The sequence below is a fragment of the Girardinichthys multiradiatus genome, chromosome 3 (genome assembly GCF_021462225.1).
Source record: "Girardinichthys multiradiatus isolate DD_20200921_A chromosome 3, DD_fGirMul_XY1, whole genome shotgun sequence".
In the NCBI taxonomy this organism is placed as follows: Eukaryota; Metazoa; Chordata; class Actinopteri; order Cyprinodontiformes; family Goodeidae; genus Girardinichthys; species Girardinichthys multiradiatus.
Genome location: NC_061796.1, coordinates 4,637,841 through 4,656,609, shown reverse-complemented (window position 1 = coordinate 4,656,609; position 18,769 = coordinate 4,637,841). Strand labels below are relative to the sequence as shown.

The following is an 18,769-nucleotide window of genomic DNA, read 5'->3' as shown; positions in this document are numbered from 1 at the left end:
TAGTTAATAATCATTTGCATCAGGAAACTATGAGTAAAACATTTAGTGCAACTGGTATTTACCTTGAGGTCTTGGGTGCTGTAACCCTTTCTCAGTGTTATTTGGAAAACTTCCACTGAAGACATGTAGGCAGCGAGACGAGTAAGACTCTGCTTTCCACTGCCCCCAACCCCAACCAGTAAACCATGACTCCTTGGAGCCTCCAGGATACGACTGATGCGACAGCTGATAACAACATAATCTTTGTTAAGGCTCTAAAGACATGTTCCACCACATTTATTATTATTATTTATTTTTTTTATTATCATCAACTCACATTTTATCCAGCTCATGGAGTAAATTATAAATACTGTATTAATAATAAGTCAAAGAATGCTCACACATGTTGTATGGCATCTTCAAACAACACCAGATTCATGGCTGGATAGAGCTCATTGTAGCTTTCCAAGGCCTCAGTGAGGATGGTTCTAAGCGTAGACCAGTTAGTGAGAGGGACATAAGAAGATCCTCCGCCCATGTTGGCAAAGTGGCAATAGAGTAAGGGCTGTTCGTCCACCTTTTCAATCTCCAGTCCCTGAAGGAGGACAAACTTGTGATTTTTTTCTCTAAGGATTGTAATCTGCAGGTAAAGAGCTGCAGCTTATTGTATTCATTTGAATCTGCATTGTACCTCAAAGCATTCATGCACAGTCTCCATTCGGATCTTCTGGAAAACCTGCAGGTCCTTCACATCCACCAGTCTGTCTGAGTACACTCTGCAGGACTCGTGGAGCCATAAACCCACCAGGTCAGTGCTTTCCCTCACGGTCTCTGGACCAGCTAAAAGGATGCCCTGAACAACAAAAATAATCACATCTATATTTAATCAACAATTTCTAAGATGGATATAATCTCCGCGTACTATATGCACCACCTGAAAGATGTTAGATATGTCTCGAAGATTAAAGATGTAGTGAAACTTGATGGCTGTAGGTAGAAAACTGTGAACCATCCTGTCATGAAGAGCTGTGGCAGCTCGAACAACAGCAGTGGCGCTTTTCTGGACCGACTGACTGAAAGTTCTTTGTTTTAAATGGCCACACAAGATCTGACCATACATTGATGCCTGAGACTCCGGTGAGGGGAAGTTTACTGCAAACACTGAGAAATGTCTCTGTTGGAGGCAAAGAGACAATTAAAAATGAACATATACAGCACTATATAGCAAGGTTGAAGACAAAACTTTAAAAACATCTCTTGATAATTAACATATCTGGACATAATTATCACTGTATTAGAATCTCTAATTACAAATGGAAAACTGCTTTCTGAAACAGGTCTCTTGAAAATTTGATTTTACCCTAAATTAGACTTTTATCAGGATACATAAAATATACATAATATGTATTTATTACCAGAATAAGTAAAATAATGTAAAAAGGGAATATTTTTGCTAAGAATAAACATGATAGCATTGTGGATATTTGGAATAACATCGGATGTTTTTTTCATTTGGCTCAGTTTTTTACATAATTTAAACATGTAAATTTCCTTTTGTATGCTTTTAAGTAAGATATATATACATATGCTGTCTTTACACTATCTCAACCTCATAGATGGAATAATTATAACAACATTTAAATTCATACTTGAATAATCACATCAATCACATCTAATTTTAACCCCCCCCCCACTCATATCATTGTTAATTATGTTTTGTCTACCATATGGCACACTGAAATTCTAAAAAAAAAACTCCAGATGACAAACACAAATATTTATAAATTACTATTTAATAATTGCCCACTCTATTAATCCCCAAACCCACTTTAAATATAGTGCACTGACTTTAAGAAACACATTTATATTGAAAGATAAAATGAAGATCAGTGCACAATAAGGAGGTTGTTTTGTTTTTAAACATACCTGCAACCTGGGGTTGATGATGAAGCTGCCAGCAGTTGGATTCATGCATGCAACATACTGAGTATTTTGGACTTCTTTTAAAGTCAGTTTCTGTCTGCAATACCTAAAACAAGCAGGAAGAATTAGTAATGTGCATTACATTTGCAATGTATCCACATACAGCAATGCTGATTCCCCATGTTATAAATAACACATGTTGCTGCTAATACAGGTCAGTCTGTTTTGCCAAAAGGTCCTGCTAGAGTTTTGTAATAAGTCTGTCAAGAGATGTTTTGTGGACAAAAACATGGCTTGTGTTATACGGTGTCACGTGGAAGCAATTCTCACCAGTGCCCATAATCCAGATGCTGACGTATTAGTGCATGAGGCTGCACTGTCCCATAGCTGTCAACGGCTGGTATGTTCATGTCATCTATAAAATAGACTAGCCTCCTGTTGCCTACAGGTGAGTAGGTTCTTCCTGCTCTTTTCTCTAATGGTCGCTCCAAAATCTCTACAAAAAAAGAAACAACTGGAGTAAAACACAAGTTGCAAATACATAGAAATTATACATACAGTGTCTTGCAAAAAATTTTCTTTGACATTTGGTCATATTAGAAACATAAATTTCAATGTATTTTATTGAGATTCTATTCCTGTGGTGAAACATGGTGGTAAAGGTATCAAGCTGTGGGAACCCTTTTTTCCATCCAGGAACAGGAAAGCTGGTTAGAAGGAAAGCTGAATGGAGGTAAATACATAGAAAATCTTGGAAGAAAACTTGTTAGAGGAGCGGAAGTTCACCTTCCAGCAGGACAAGGACCCTAAACATCACCCAGAGCTACAAATAATGGTTTAGATCGAAGCATACTCATGTGTTAGAATGACCCAGACAAAGTCCAAACCTAAATACAAATAAGAATCTATAGTAGGATTTGAAAGTGGGGACTTGCAGCTGTGGAAAACGTGATTCAACAAAGCATCAGCTTAGATTGACTTAGGCCAAAACCATGCCCCCTTGTAAAATTTTTATTTCTAAAGAATTTTTCTTTCATTTTTAGTTAGTATGTGTTGGTCTATCTTATATAATCCTGATGAAATACGCTGGAGCTGGTGATTGTAGCAAGACACTGCAGGCTCTATAGATATAGGAATTATATTTTCAGAGCCTGTAGTCTTCAGCCTGTAGTCCTGAAGACTACAGGCTCTGAAGATATAGGAATTATATAAGGAAAACATTTCAAAAGATTGAAGTTCTCCACACCCCCACCCTCTCATAATCTAATTGTCGCCACCAGATGGTGCTACAGTGCACCTGATGTGCTAATGTGCGTCACAGACAAATCAAAAACCCACTCACCTTGTAACATGAGGGAGGTGGTGTAGTAGTTGAAGGGTACTTTTGATATTGTGTAACTCTCTGACAGAGCGTCTAAGTTGTTTCTGACAAGTGCAGTCTTTCCCACTCCAGCATTCCCCACAAGCATCACCGGCTGCCTCCTCTCCAGCAACAAGTTCAAGAAGTAGCTGAGACGCACAGTCTCTGCTGTGTGCACCACAACAGCCTGCAATCACGGGAACAGCAGGAAGATGGAGAACAGAAACATACATGGTTATTATGGCTTTCTTTGAGTGTGATTTATTGACAGACATGTGTTCAGTGAATTGTATGTGATTTATAATTTCTTGGATTTCCCCAGAACACCACAACTATTCTGTCATAATAGCATCATTTGCTCAGAACAAAACCCTGCTAATTACAGCTCAGCGAGAGCCTTTGGAGCGCACACAGCTGTACGCAGGAGCATAAAGAAAGACAAAGGAGCGTGGGTGATAGCTCAAGTCTTGTTGCTCATGCCTTCACCCCCGCATGCTCCAGTACAGGGAGTGGTAGATGGTAATCAGACTCAGTGGCAAGCTTATCATCCATTCCAGCACCCCTGCCATAACCCCATGATGTGACTTTACCCTCTCTTATTATGTTCATTCAAGCATACAAACATTTTTAATATGCCTGCATTGTTCATTTTTGGTTATTTTGCCTCTAGCAATTATAATTATTTGTCAAACACTTTTCAAAAGTTTGCTTTTCTTGCTGAGTATACATTTTTTCCCCAGAACTTACCGGAGTTTGTAAGTTCTTACCTGTAGTGGTGTGTGGCTTTCTATTTCAAAGCCTGGTACAATGTCACCCCAGGGCAGAAAGCGCTTGGTCTCGTGGTCAAGGTAGTAGTCGAATACTGTTCCTTGCGTGGGAAGCTTAACTGTCCTCATTTCTTTGGTCCACCAATGACTGAACTTTACCTGGTAATCATGCAGCTGAAGATGCATAATACAAGTAAATGCAAATTAATTTATTGGATTTCCTCAGGAAAAAAACCCCATGAAGACACACAACTCAGTAGTGCAGGGTTGTTAATTGCACTTTACATATGAATTATGCAGAGATAAGTGTAGCTTGGATAATTCTGTGTGTATAAAACCAAAAACGGAAATCCACATAATTTAATAGTTTATTGTCTTTTAATTCCGATTAAGCCGTCTCACGGTTTAACTGGATCATTTTAAGTACGTTTACATTATGGGTTAAATCATCCATGTAGGTCACCCAGATTATTTACTAAAATCCGTTGGTTTAAATCTGTTTATATTATTACAAAATGGCTCACACAAGTAACAAAAACAATATCACTGAAAAAATATCTTGTTGAATGTAGATTAATAAAAAATCAACAAACATCACAGACAACAATTTGGGTTTTTTTTATTAGTAAAATAGGAAGCAGTTACCAGTGACTGCAGTAACCTAATATAATCAACATTATTTTTCATGGTTGAGTCAGGTGTTTTACAGGGCCTGCTCTGATTTATGATTGAAATTTTGTCTGACAAACCAGTTTTCTCTGGCAATTGTTTTATTATTTTGTTTTTGCTAAACAGATGTTTTGTTTTTCAAATGCATTCAACAAAATATTTTTTCAGGGAAACAAAATGAAGTTTTCTTATAAAGAGTTATATAACATACAGAAAAAGACAAAAAGAGAATGGAGTTAAAAACTGATTGAATTAATTCAGAATTCATTAAAAAAAATGATAGCAGTTAATAAGCAGAGTGAACCCGAATAGTTAATGTTAACCAACTGCAAATAAAACAACAGAATTTTTCGACTGAATTGACTGAAACTGAAAAAAGGAAAATTAAAGAAAATTCAGGCATGCACTGCATACGTCAACATTATATGTAAATTTGTTAGATTTTTACTTCACTTTGCAAGGTACCTATTTATGCATTAGATTGAGATACAATTAGCAAGAACAAATCACCTTACAAAACTTCATACATTTTGTGTGTGAGGGAAAGCCCCTGTCTGCAGGGGTTTTCAGTGTGCTTGTTGCACGCATCGATGCAGCTCAGCTGCAGTTATGGGTCAGCTTTGTCCAAACTATACTATCAAATTTAACTGTGTAGATAAAGGGTCTGATTACGTAAAGAAATTAGCACTTCAAGTTAGCTGAGGGAAACTTGGGTTTGTACACTGTGCCAGGTTTTGTTGTGTACCACAGCAGTACAGTTGTGATGAGCATCTATAGGGAAAACACCCATAATCAATGATGAGGTGACAGAAAATATCACGTCACTGAAAGAGTTTTAAGCAGCTGAATGCTCTCTATGCAGTTAGACACACCTGTCTGCTACATCTTCCACTAAATAAGTGTTCGTGGAACAAAGGTTTACACTTAAGTTTGGTTGTTACAGTGTCAGCAGTTTGGTCAGTTAAAATTTGCCTTAGTTATTTTTTAAAACATATCTTTTCTTTGATTTTCCCCCGGATCAAAGCAAACATTTTATTTTACTGCACAAGACAAAGGACTCATATCTATCATACTTTCATCATGAATTGTAGGCCAGTTTGGATCAAATTAGTAAATGTGTATTTGCGTCAATTTATTTTAAACTAATCAGTCACCTGATCTTTATAGAGAGCTCCTCCAAAAGCCCAGATGCAGGCAAAGGTGAAATATGTCTCATAGATCTCACGAGGAGACTCAGCAGGGATATTTTCTGGAGTTAAAAGGCAGTCGAGCAAAGTGCAGAGTGTCTGAATGAGAAGATAATTAATATAACATGTCAGTTTTATGACTGTGAAGATTTACAAACAGCAATAGATATACAATGAATCAGTTTATTTGTTATGTACCTGCACCATGGAGTTCTCTGGGATAGGAGTTATTGTTTTAAAAGTGTTTTTCATCTGCTCAAGAGAACGAGGGACATATTTCTCAAAAAGTATCATCAGGTGAGCACGCTCTGTCTGCCGTTCCCGTCTGTCAATCCAGCTAGTAACATACCTGAGCGACAATGGGATGCGCACAACTTAAGCTGAAATGAACCTTATGCCACAAACGGATTAGACTTCATGTGAATATTAACATAATGGAGATAGCAGAATGGGTCTGTGTAACTCACGGGTTCCAACCCAAGTCTTGTTGATTAACAAAAAGGATTCCTGCTCTGGACACGGTGGCAGGCGTGGCCATCCTTAGATGACTGATTTCAAACACCAGCCTCATGGATGGGGTAAGCGGCACACGCTCATTACTGGCAAGGGTCAGGACCTAAAACATTTTCCAAATCATTACATTTCTAAACATGTAATTTCATTGTCTAACTAAGCAATGTGTACAAAAATAGATGTATACCTCTTGATTTTAGAAATACTACCTTACAGAGCATTTGAACTGCAAAAAAATCCCTCTGAAAACATTCATCGCTCTAAAAACAGGCTGGAAAGTACTTAAACTCCAGGAAGTGATTACCAAAGGAGGGGAGAAAGAAACATCTTCTTTCTATACAAACCACCTTGGTTGCAACGTGTTGTACAATAGTGTATGAGTGAAAGAGAAAGGAGGTACCTTGTTATCATCCATCACTGTGTTGAGTGATTCAATCCACATTGGATCAATGTCTCCATCCAACACAATCCACTTAGGCCCAAGGTGGGATATGTTCGCCTGCTGCCGCATCAGTGATGAAAGCAAACCTTGCACAGATGTTGAAGGAATCAAAAAGCAACAGAGAGTGGAAAAGTCTTCAAATATGTGAATTTTCCATTGCAGTAGCATGATCTCCCCCAGATTTTTTTTTTTTTTTTATATCAGCGCTTCAGTTTGTGTAAATGTATTTAGTGCAGAAGAAATCACACATTATCACAGAAATAATATTTTCTTTACCAAAATCTCTTGTTCCACAATTAATTTCACATTTAACATGTTTGGAACTGATGTCTTTTCTAAAATTATACATTAATCTGTTTAGAAACATTCATTTAGCAATCTATAACATGAATATAATAATTTTTTTGGGGTACAAATATGATGAGCATGGAGATGTCAATTCCCGAAGCCACATATTATTGTTTGGTTGACAGCCTCTGATGGCGTAGGGTTGTTTCTCTATTAAATGCTATGGGAAACTTGTTAAAAGTGGACAGTGTCATGAACTCTTAGAGATACGAGGATATTTTAAATAGAAATCTGGTGGTCTTTGTCAGAAAACTGAAAATAAGTCATCACTGGTTATTTCTGCAGAATAGTCTACCCGATGCAAAACAGGTGAGAAAATTAAAACAAGAAATGGTTTACTAGACATAAAGTCAACCTGCTTCCTTGGCCATCTTAGTCCCCAGACCTAAATCCTAGAGAACCAGTGAGGTGAGGTAAGCTGAGGAGAGGAAAGCATAAGAAAGGCCAATCAGAATAGTGGAAGAAGAGGAGTAGTAAAACATCCCTCTCTTTACGCTAAAGCCTTGTGAAAGCGTTGACCTATTGGCAAAATGGGTTGTAAACAGGTTAAAACTCTTAATTTCTTGAGGTAGTTTTTTCGCTACTGAATAAATGTACTCAAATTAAATTTCTACATTTTGCAATGTAATATTATATAATCTGTAATAAAATGTTAATTGATTTGAAGTCTTTTCTTTGCATGTCTTTTCCAGAGGTGGCAATAGATGTGGAGGGCAATACAAAATCTGGTGAATGGGCAATTTCCTGTGGTTGTGTGGAAGTATGCAGAGGTGTGGCAGCGAATCTATGGATGATTTAAAATCGGTTAAAGATCAATTCTGCCCTTTTCCTTAAACACCAGTTCTTTTTACCATCTTTCCACTCCCGAGTTACAGGATGAATGAATCCAAATAGTTCATCTCTGTCGATAGCCTTTGGATTGAGGTCATTCCAGACTGGCTTCCGTCTTAGGTTTACATATGTTTTATGAAGGACTCTCAGGATCTGTTAAAAATGTCAACACCTTATATTTGACATCTAAATTACAAAAAGATTAGATTTTTCACTGCAAACGAAACAGAAAAATCCTACCTTGCTTTTCCCAGTCCCTGCGCTTCCAATGATGAAAACAGAGTGACGCACTGCCATGAGTTCCTCTAGCTGTACAACCTATCACGAAAGGATGTTTACAAAACCATTTGGGCATTATTTTTGAGGTCATTATTTGTTTTCACTAAATGGCTGACCTTTAGGATGAAGGTTTCCTCAGGCTGCAGTCCTAGCTCCACGGTAGATTCTCTGATGGCCTTCTCAAGTTCTAAGTTTCTTTCTCTCTCAACCTTCAGGCCTGGAAACAAGTCCCCAAGTAGTCCCAGGAAGGCAGTCACATCCTCAGTCACAACTTTAGGCATGTTGAAGTCCCGCAGTGCACGCATCAATACCTTGGACATAACATGGCATTTTAAATGAGAGCAGACTCATTTCTCCTTGATTGTGGGGTGATATATCTCATAAGTCACCTGATCCTCTGGTCTTGTCTTGTCTTTTCTTCTCAGAGCACCAGCCAGAACCAGAACGGATTTGACAGCACGTAAACCCCAATCATAGTGATCCTAAATGGAGAAAAAGACACCTTAACTCTACTAGTAAAGTATGCTAAAACCTTTTATGTTGCAGTTAATGTTAGGTTTTACCTTGGTAAATAAATCATTTCATTTGTTGTAATCTGACATTTTTCTGCCAAGGAGTTTTCTTACCTGCTTAGAGAGCAACTCGTTGCAGAGATTGTACAGTGTAGTAAACTTCCTGGCTAAAAGCTTAGCACCACGAAAGCCCTCTGCCACCAACATTATCTCACAAATAAGCTCAGTGTCAGGCATCACCATGGCACAGGGCCTGTGCAGGACACAAACAGTTTTCATATTAAATTTAGTTGCTGATTAAATAAAAACTTCAAAAGGAGAGATTCTTGTTCATTCCCACCTAAAAAGAGCCTTGAGGTTTTCAGGTAGTTCAGCCCTGCCTGCATAGCCCGGGTTCATAGTGATAAAAATCCCAACTGATTCTTTTAAGGCAATATCCTGATTGAGTAACAGGAACCTAAACAGCAACAAAAACTGATGTTGAAATGTACACAATTCTATGATTAAATGTAAATAGATTTGGACTCAGTTACTTACGTTTCCTTTTTAGACCGAATAGCGTCCTGGATGGTTTTGACCTGCACTGCAACAACTGACAGAACATCCACAGGGATACGGTTGAATTCATCAAAGCAGCCCCATGCTCCAGTCTGAGCAAGACCCTTGTAGATGTTTCCAATTGACTTGGGGTGAACAAAATAAAAATATTGTAGAGAATATTTGTATGCAATGCTATACAATGTTTAAATGGATTGCAACATGCACCTGTACTCAATCCCTCTGATACTTTGTAGAATCACGTTTTCATCACCAGCAATGCATCTACAGACTTTAATTTATTTTTCAAATCATCTTTGTAAATTACCTCCAGCTCATAAAGATTGTAAGGAGAGCATCTGTGAACATAGAGTTTCCAGTCTTTCCTCTGATTCCCCATTGTATTTAGGTCTGGACTTTGACTGGACCATTCTAACATATCAATATACTTTGATCTGGCTGTAAGTTTAGAGTCATTGTCCTGGTGAAGGTGAATCTTGTTTATTTATTTTTTTGTGGCACTAGTGGCCTTTATTTCACAGTACATAGAAAGGAATGATGAAAGAAATGATCAGAGAGAGAAAGAGGAGAGAAAGACATGCAGAATAGGTCCCAGGGTTGAGGAATCAAACCCCAGATAGCTGCATCAAGTACCACAGCCTCTGTATGTGGTGCACACACTCCACCTCTTAATAAGATTAATTTACCCACAGATGGACTTTTATTTTTCTAATCAGGTGACTTCTTAAGGCAATGGATTGCACTTGATCGTATTTTGGAAAATCTGAGAAAAGGGGATGGTTGTAAAAGCACATTTTTCACATTTGTTTTTGTATAAAACATGTAAAGCCATTTTTCTCCCACATCACAATTATGTACTACTTTGTGTTTGTCTATCTATGTAAAAGCCAAATAAATTACATATAGTGAGAAATCGTGGAAAAGTTCAGGAAGTACAAACATCTGTGAAAAGCACTGTTGATTCAACCCACCTTGTAGTCCATCTGTTCAGAGCAGTTGAAGATGTACACCATGAACCCCATGGCTCTGCCTAGATCTTTTGTAGTCTCAGTTTTCCCAGTTCCAGCAGGGCCTGCTGGGGCTCCACTCATGGTCAGGTGGAGCGACTGAGTCAACGTGATGTAGCACCTACAAATAACAGAACAAAGCCAGAAAAAAAAGGGCTTTTTATTTATCATTGACATTGTAGACTTACGTTACTGAAAACTGAAAAGATTTTGTTACCGGTCCGTGAGTGGAGTGATGACCAGACGTGAAGTATTTCCAACATACTCGTACGAGTAAAGGAACTGAGCATCGCAGATGTTGACATAGCATTGTTGCAGTTCCTCATTCCAGCAGTGTCGAAGCTGCGAAAACCACTGGAAGGCCTGAGAGTTGCTGACCTTTAAGCAGACAAAAAAAACACATTATTGACGTATACCCCTTCTTGATAAACACAACTATTAGGTTAATAATAATAAACTAAATTCTAGCTTAAATGGATTAAAGTGTGTTTTAAGTTATTTGAGTCAACCTTTTGGGCAACGAGGCTGGCAACAACATCTCTTGCATGGACATCAACAGTGCAGACAGTCATGATCTTCTGTCGGTCACCAGGGCTCAGCTCACCAAGGAGCATTTCAATGAGTAAGTTGAGTTGGGAAACCTTCAGAGGAAACCAACATCAAGTAGAACAGACAAAACAGGAGGAAAGTTTAAGTTCAAACGTGGGAGAGAAATGACACAAATAGGTCAAGTTATTTGTGTCAATGATAGGCATTAAACATGATTAATACTGTACTCCATGTAAAACATATCATAAATGAATGTGGACCCTGTGTGGTGCAAAAACAAAACACAACATAGCATTCATGTGGGTACAACATCCGGTTATGATGTCTTCTTTGGCATTTTTGATTTGAACAAGCATTAACCTTATAAATCAGACTAAAGCTGGCAGTATTTGACCCCAATTAGCATCATTGGCCACCACAATGTATTTGATGTTTAAAGAGGTTTTTATGCCTTGGACAACTCTTGGAAGATCCAGAGTGTTGCAGAATTGCAAAATACAAGAACTCAGGTAAAGCTCAGGTTGTTCTATTTCAGGGGAATTAACAGATGTTTACTATGTCTTTGTAAAGCTACTTATATTGCCTTTTTTGCTGTGGCAGCTGAACCAGTGGGTCAAAAGTATGTGTTTGTGACAGGCAGCTGGTCTCAAAGTGACTGAAAAGACTTATTTTGCCTGTCTGTTGCATGAATACACCAAACTTTTTTTTCTCTTAAATTACTATCTTTCTAGCTCCAGTTACACATTGTTAATCAACACATTTCATTTATTTATTGCAAAGAATTGGTCATTAAAATTTGGTTCTTAACCCATCTTACCTGTTTCTTGTTGTAGTCTTTTAAAGCTAACTCATATCCTTCCTCCAGTCTTCTAAAAACCAGCTCCATATCGTTGCTCCACCAGATCTGTGATCCGGTGAGAGCAACTTGAGCGGGGAATTCAAGAATCCACTGGTCTCTGGGTCTGTCCTCATACACGGACACAGCTTCAGACAGGTGACCCCTAATACATTTCCTCATGGACTCCTCAAGACGGGTGAGCCACTCTTCCACCTTATGTTTAGTATTTTTACCAAAGATTTAATGCTTTTCATTAGAAACGTGTGACAGATAACTTACATTGCATAATACTGAATTTAATCTTACCGGTCCATAACAGAAACAATCAGTTTGGAAATGGACATACTCTTTCTCTTTGCTGTACATGCCCAAAGCATGTTTAGGATTGTGCAGTGCCTCACTTGTGTTAAACTCAAGGTCTGACATGCTGTCAAACAGTTTTGGGAGATAAACAGTAACCTGGAATAAAAAATAGGTTATTACACTTATTTGATATATTTAGCTTAACTGTAGTGAAAGTCAGTAGGTTCAAGTAAATGTTGATAGGTATTCAGGGAAACAAAGTTGATATGAACTTCTGTATCACATTACCTCCTTTGGGCGACTCCATTTGGAGAGGATGTCCAAAAGGTCTGCGGATGAAATAAAGTAGAATCGGGGAAATGCGATTCTCTTAGTCTCCAGGTATTCAGCAAGAGCTTTTTCACATAGAACCAGCCTGTCAGTAAGCAACAACAGTGTCAGTAAGCAGAACATTTCATTTCCCAAAACGTTATAGTTTATAGAAATAAAGAAGCACCTTTTGTGCAGGTCTTCCAACTTCTCGAACAGATGTGGTTTATTGGTGGCGTCAATAAGGTTTTTAGTATTAGCACTAACCAACATTAACTCCTGAAAGAAAAATATGTTTAAAAGCATGAAAACTGTATGATTTTTAATAATTCTTATAATAACATGCAAACCTTATATTCAGCATCTATCTCCTGGAATCTTAAAGCATCGTCAGGAACCTGTTGGCGAATGTTCCCACAGCTTTCGAAAATGCTTTCGAGGTAGACCCATGTTCTTTGGACCTCCATCCAGAGACTCAACACAGCATCAGCCACAGTCAGCTGGTGTTGGAGTTCCAGTACCTGGTCTGAGAAGTGAGCTACATGCTTGCTCTGAACGACATTCTGGAGCTGAACCTTCAAGACGCCAACATAACAAATGTGTGAAACTAAACTGAAGAACATAATTCCTAGTAAAATTCCAGTAAATCCTACTATAACACAAAGTATGGCAAGGTAACAGGATGGTTACATTGCCTTGCAAAAATATTAACCACTTGAACTTGTTCACATTTTTCCATCTGAAAACCATTGTCTTTATTGTATTTTATTAAAATGTTATGTGACCAACCAACACTTGTTTTTTTGTGTGTTTGCACATCTAAAGTTTAAAGTATGGCGTTCATATTTATTCAGCCATCTAAGTTGATACTTTGTAGAACCACCTTTCAGTGCATTTACAGCTGCGAATCTTCTGGTTTCTGTCTCGACAACCATGGTGGACAACCATGTCTTGGTAGGTTTGCCGTTGTGAATACTCTTTCCATATGTCGATAATGTACTGAACAGTGCTCTGTGAGATGTATAAAGCTTGTTTTCACCTAAACCTGCTTTAAACATCTCCAAAACTTTATCTCTGACCTGTGTTCCTTTGTGATGTTTGTTTGCTAATGTTTCCTAATAAAATCCTGGCGCCTTCACAGAAGATTGGTGATGTCTGAGCACAATTTGTTGCAAAGGTATCAGAGCAAAAGGAGGTTGAATACATATGCATGGTTTTACTGTGGCAAAAAAGAAAAAAATTAAAGGGGTATGAATATTTTTCCAAGGCAATGTAAACTAAATCCACAGTAAAACCACAGAAGAAGAACTACCACACAACTTATGGCAAGAGAACGTGACTTATTGAGAACCTTATATACACTAGTTTTATTTTAGAACATTCTCCACCTCGTCAGCAGGGCAACCCAACAATTTCAACAAAGATTTAGCCACTAAAGTAGAAAGCCATCTAATTGCTGGCTGTAACCCTCCCACACATCTGGTGTGTGTGCTCAAAGATAGCCAAGGAGCAACAATGCTCTGCATCCCAAAGCAGCTATAAATCTGAGGACTCAATAGGCCCTCCCTTGCTCTCAGCTGTGCCGCTAGACATTCAAACTGGGCCACCATCATGCATTCTTAGTTTAACCACTTAACTACCTGTCCTTCTTACAGACACAAAATCTTGACAATAAATTATTGTTATTTACATTCATTATACATTGTTTTACTCCGTGAAACCACAAGTGAAGGTTTTTGAAAGGTTAAACATTTACCTGATGATCCTCAAGCATTTCAATAAGGTCCTCGTTACATTTAAGTAGTGGCAGAGAGGTCTGGTAATGTTCCTGATATGAAAGCTCCGTTGATGCCCAGGCTTGGCTTATTTCTGTTATAATCTGGAAAAAAAAGGAAGTGGTCATTATATTGATCATTATATTACAAAATGATAAGCTCAGTGCTATTGCCTGTTTACAATCTCTGATCTATGGTTTTTCTAAAGCTTGACCTGTCAATATTAATTTTAGCCAAGTCCAACTTCTCTTTAAGGGCTATAATAACCTGCATTCAAAATATTTTTACTAGCCTTCCAGCTGTGGGCGGTCATTATTTATTTATATTAGAAGCAAAGGCTAAGACAGACCATGCGTGTCAGAGCCGTCATTGTAAACAGAGTTTAAGTATCTGAAAACAAAGACAGCATGATTTCATAGTTAGCATTTTGAACTTTTGGCATCTTATATTACTAATTAGTATAATTAGCTTTATTAGCATTACAAACTGTTAACATCAGTCTCTGTGTGTATATCCATTCGAATGTAGACCCTTACCTTAACTGAGAGGCAGTCTTAGCTGCATGTTCCATTATAGAGAGAGATTAAAAACTCAAAAGGCTAAAACTTCCTGGGCCTTCCTGTTATCTAGTCAGCTCTGAATCAATTCCCTCCTGCGTCAATTTAATAAAAAGGCCACCAATGTAGGTACAAATTGATTTTCTGTGGCTAACAGCTCTGGCTCGAACCGGACCTAGTGAGGTATTTAATTACCAAAGTTGCACAAGAACGAAGTAGTGAAATGACCAGAATCCACCATTCTACTTCCTCTGGTAGCAGCCTGAATTAAAGGTGAATACACCTCCATTAAAAAATATTTACTTTCAAATTGCATTTTATACCTAAATTGCTGTATCTGATGTATTTTAAACACCTCACTGATCCTGAAAATAATAAGCTCTGAGTCTTCTTCTTCCCGTAACTGCCTTCACACTGAAAAGTGTTGTTTTCAGCACAACCTCGTAGTGCATTGCTATAGTGTGGTCACTGATGGGACAAAGGTCAGGGCCCGTATTCACAAAGACTCTCAGAGTCCTCTCAGAGAGCTCATATCTTAGCCTAAAAATTTTTGGCAAGGACTCCTAGCTTAAGAGTGATTCAGTTCTCTGCTGAGAGCGACTCTGAGCAAGGAGAGGACAGAAATTCCTTTCTTAGTGAAGAGGTGTGGTGGACCCTGTTCCTAGGTGTTCTAAGAGCTCTGACTGGTTGGTAAAAGAAACAGCAAAAAAACAAAAACAAAAAAGAAAGCAAGCGCTACTTGTAACCAACCAAACTGAACAGGAGCAGAGGCTGAAGAGACGCGTGCTGAAAGGTAGATTTGTTCCCGGGATCACGATGGGAACAAACAGGCAATCCCGAGTAGATCAATGCTTCGTTCCTTCTACTTTCAGCACCAGCCTGGAAGGTGAGCAGCTCTGGTACCTGCTGCATTCAGAAGCTAGAGAGGAGATTGCAACACCCCAGAAACCTTCTACCCCGGATGAGGAGCGTTGTGGATGACCATTTAGGCTTAGGCTGCTTACATCATCATCTACAGGAAATACATATTCACCTCATTTACATCTTCCTTCTATGTATATAGTGCTTAGATTATTGTACTGTTGTCTAGTGTGGATTTATGTATGTTTCAAGTTTTTCCAATTTTTTCCAAATGTATTTTTTAAGCATTATAGCCTGTAAATATTTAAATAATTCTTTACTATATTGTTTGTAATTTTGTACACTTTTTATTCATGGTTATTTATTGTTGTTTCTATTATTTATTTATCCTTCCCGATATTATCTTACTAATGGTTGACATTTAACCTGTCCTGCCACTGACAGGCTTAAGATGCTTCGTGAATAACTTTTATTTTACTGAGGGAAAATTCTAAGAAAAATCTGAGAATTGGAGAAATTCTCAGATTTTTCTTAGAATGACGACACTAGGAGCTACTTTTAGTCTTAGGATTCTTTGTGAATACGGGCCCTAGTCACTCACTTGTCATGCTGAAAATGGTCGGCTTCTACTCACCAAAAAGATTTCATGGTTGGTGTATTTATATTATATGCAAACCTAAGGCAAATAGGAACACTTAAAATAGTAGAAACCTCTGGTATGTTATGTATGTTCATTTTGATATTGATTGAAGGGCTACAGATGTTGCAGTTTAGGGTAATCATCTTAATATAAATGAGAAAAAAACCTTTTCTATGGCCATTTCTTTGACTGCCTTATCCACTATATTGCTGACTTCATCTTCGAACAAATAAAGCTGCAAATCCAAAAGATCCCCCAGGGTGGTTGTGTCTGTCACAGTGAAGTCAACCTGTTTAGAAAAAATGTTATTATTTATATATAATTTTATATATATATATATTGCTGGTCTATAGCGAGACCTGTGGTTTATGTATTTTGGCACCTTTATTGTTCTAATCAGCTGCACCCAGTGACGCTCTCGTATTGCCAGGCTCTGTAGTTGACTCACGGCACGCAATGATATCAACAAGTTTTTTACATACAAGTCTGATGCCATATACACATCCCACAAGCGTGCGTCTTTGTCAAGCTTCCGTATGTCCTACAGAAACAGAAGGTGGATAAACATAATTAGTTATTAGGGGCATCTGTTACAAATTATAATGATGCATAACTGTAAAACTGCAGGAGAGATAAGCTGGTGTGATATAGCACTGCTGGTAACCTCACCCTGGCAAAGCTCCTCAATTCTGCATCCATCTGCTCCACATTTATCTGCCTCCATTTCGTCTTTGTCCAGTTTTCAACAGTGCTCTGTAAAGATAAAAAACACACATACACACACATAGGGGTCAGCAGAATGAAGGTCTTTAATGGTGACAATTAGAGGTTAGAAGTTATTTAGAGACAAAGAGTGCCTCTAAAAGGGCAGACAGGTTAAGTCATTTAGGTGCTAATGTGGTGAGATAATACACCTTTCAGCTGTATTTCCCAGGTCCTTTTGAAAGACACATTATCAAAAATAGAATAACTTGCCTGCACATATATCACAATGTCCCACAGTTCTTTCAGGACAGTGATTTCTCGTCGACAGAGCTTGATGTCTCTGTAGTCGGGAATAGTTACATCAATTAGATTTGTGGACTCTTGTAGCTCTGCTACTTCTCTCTCCATATCTCGGATAGCTTTTTCTGACTGAACAACACAGAGCAACTGTCATTCAAAATTCCCGGAGAATACAACACATATTCCTAGACAACAGTTGCGCAGCAGGACAATACTTACTTTCTCCAGACAAGCATAGGGATTCACTGTGTGGTAACTGAAGGGTGCTTTTGCTTTGAACTCTTCCTTGAATTTGGTTTGTTTTACCTGAAAAATAAGGAGTTTTTTTAAGAACTTCTGCAAAGGGGGTCTTGAACATTATTTCCTAAATATCACATTTTTCTTTTCTATAAAGGTGAACTAATTTGGACCTAATGTTGAGAATCTAAGATTTTTCTGGTTTGACAACCCTGAAAACATACAGGTCCTTCTCAAAATATTAGCATATTGTGATAAAGTTCATTATTTTCCATAATGTCATGATGAAAATTTAACATTCATATATTTTAGATTCATTGCACACTAACTGAAATATTTCAGGTCTTTTATTGTCTTAATACGGATGATTTTGGCATACAGCTCATGAAAACCCAAAATTCCTATCTCACAAAATTAGCATATTTCATCCGACCAATAAAAGAAAAGTGTTTTTAATACAAAAAACGTCAACCTTCAAATAATCATGTACAGTTATGCACTCAATACTTGGTCGGGAATCCTTTTGCAGAAATGACTGCTTCAATGCGGCGTGGCATGGAGGCAATCAGCCTGTGGCACTGCTGAGGTCTTATGGAGGCCCAGGATGCTTCGATAGCGGCCTTTAGCTCATCCAGAGTGTTGGGTCTTGAGTCTCTCAACGTTCTCTTCACAATATCCCACAGATTCTCTATGGGGTTCAGGTCAGGAGAGTTGGCAGGCCAATTGAGCACAGTGATACCATGGTCAGTAAACCATTTACCAGTGGTTTTGGCACTGTGAGCAGGTGCCAGGTCATGCTGAAAAATGAAATCTTCATCTCCATAAAGCTTTTCAGCAGATGGAAACATGAAGTGCTCCAAAATCTCCTGATAGCTAGCAGCATTGACCCTGCCCTTGATAAAACACAGTGGACCAACACCAGCAGCTGACACGGCACCCCAGACCATCACTGACTGTGGGTACTTGACACTGGACGTCTGGCATTTTGGTATTTCCTTCTCCCCAGTCTTCCTCCAGACTCTGGCACCTTGATTTCCGAATGACATGCAGAATTTGCTTTCATCCGAAAAAAGTACTTTGGACCACTGAGCAACAGTCCAGTGCTGCTTCTCTGTAGCCCAGGTCAGGCGCTTCTGCCGCTGTTTCTGGTTCAAAAGTGGCTTGACCTGGGGAATGCGGCACCTGTAGCCCATTTCCTGCACACGCCTGTGCACGGTGGCTCTGGATGTTTCTACTCCAGACTCAGTCCACTGCTTCTGCAGGTCCCCCAAGGTCTGGAATCGGCCCTTCTCCACAATCTTCCTCAGGGTCCGGTCACCT

General features: G+C 38.5%; 1 protein-coding gene across 1 annotated transcript in view; it reads right to left on the bottom strand.

Moving 5' to 3' along the window:
* LOC124865452 (dynein axonemal heavy chain 11) overlaps positions 1-18,769 on the bottom strand; it is a 58,835-nt gene that overhangs the window by 28,015 nt on the left and 12,051 nt on the right. The window contains exons 20-52 of the mRNA XM_047360545.1: positions 17,432-17,518; positions 17,183-17,341; positions 16,877-16,960; positions 16,590-16,748; positions 16,374-16,496; positions 14,131-14,253; positions 12,725-12,949; positions 12,562-12,653; positions 12,354-12,480; positions 12,069-12,221; positions 11,742-11,975; positions 10,885-11,016; positions 10,593-10,753; positions 10,340-10,496; positions 9,348-9,493; positions 9,151-9,267; positions 8,925-9,063; positions 8,688-8,780; positions 8,415-8,609; positions 8,260-8,337; positions 8,040-8,172; positions 6,799-6,926; positions 6,353-6,501; positions 6,084-6,234; positions 5,853-5,984; positions 4,030-4,203; positions 3,245-3,449; positions 2,233-2,398; positions 1,906-2,008; positions 914-1,153; positions 671-832; positions 381-574; positions 63-225 (exon numbers count right to left, since the gene is read on the bottom strand). Coding sequence (XP_047216501.1) covers positions 63-225; positions 381-574; positions 671-832; positions 914-1,153; positions 1,906-2,008; positions 2,233-2,398; positions 3,245-3,449; positions 4,030-4,203; positions 5,853-5,984; positions 6,084-6,234; positions 6,353-6,501; positions 6,799-6,926; positions 8,040-8,172; positions 8,260-8,337; positions 8,415-8,609; positions 8,688-8,780; positions 8,925-9,063; positions 9,151-9,267; positions 9,348-9,493; positions 10,340-10,496; positions 10,593-10,753; positions 10,885-11,016; positions 11,742-11,975; positions 12,069-12,221; positions 12,354-12,480; positions 12,562-12,653; positions 12,725-12,949; positions 14,131-14,253; positions 16,374-16,496; positions 16,590-16,748; positions 16,877-16,960; positions 17,183-17,341; positions 17,432-17,518 — 4,884 coding nt within the window. The remainder of the gene's footprint in view (positions 1-62; positions 226-380; positions 575-670; positions 833-913; positions 1,154-1,905; positions 2,009-2,232; positions 2,399-3,244; positions 3,450-4,029; positions 4,204-5,852; positions 5,985-6,083; positions 6,235-6,352; positions 6,502-6,798; positions 6,927-8,039; positions 8,173-8,259; positions 8,338-8,414; positions 8,610-8,687; positions 8,781-8,924; positions 9,064-9,150; positions 9,268-9,347; positions 9,494-10,339; positions 10,497-10,592; positions 10,754-10,884; positions 11,017-11,741; positions 11,976-12,068; positions 12,222-12,353; positions 12,481-12,561; positions 12,654-12,724; positions 12,950-14,130; positions 14,254-16,373; positions 16,497-16,589; positions 16,749-16,876; positions 16,961-17,182; positions 17,342-17,431; positions 17,519-18,769) is intronic.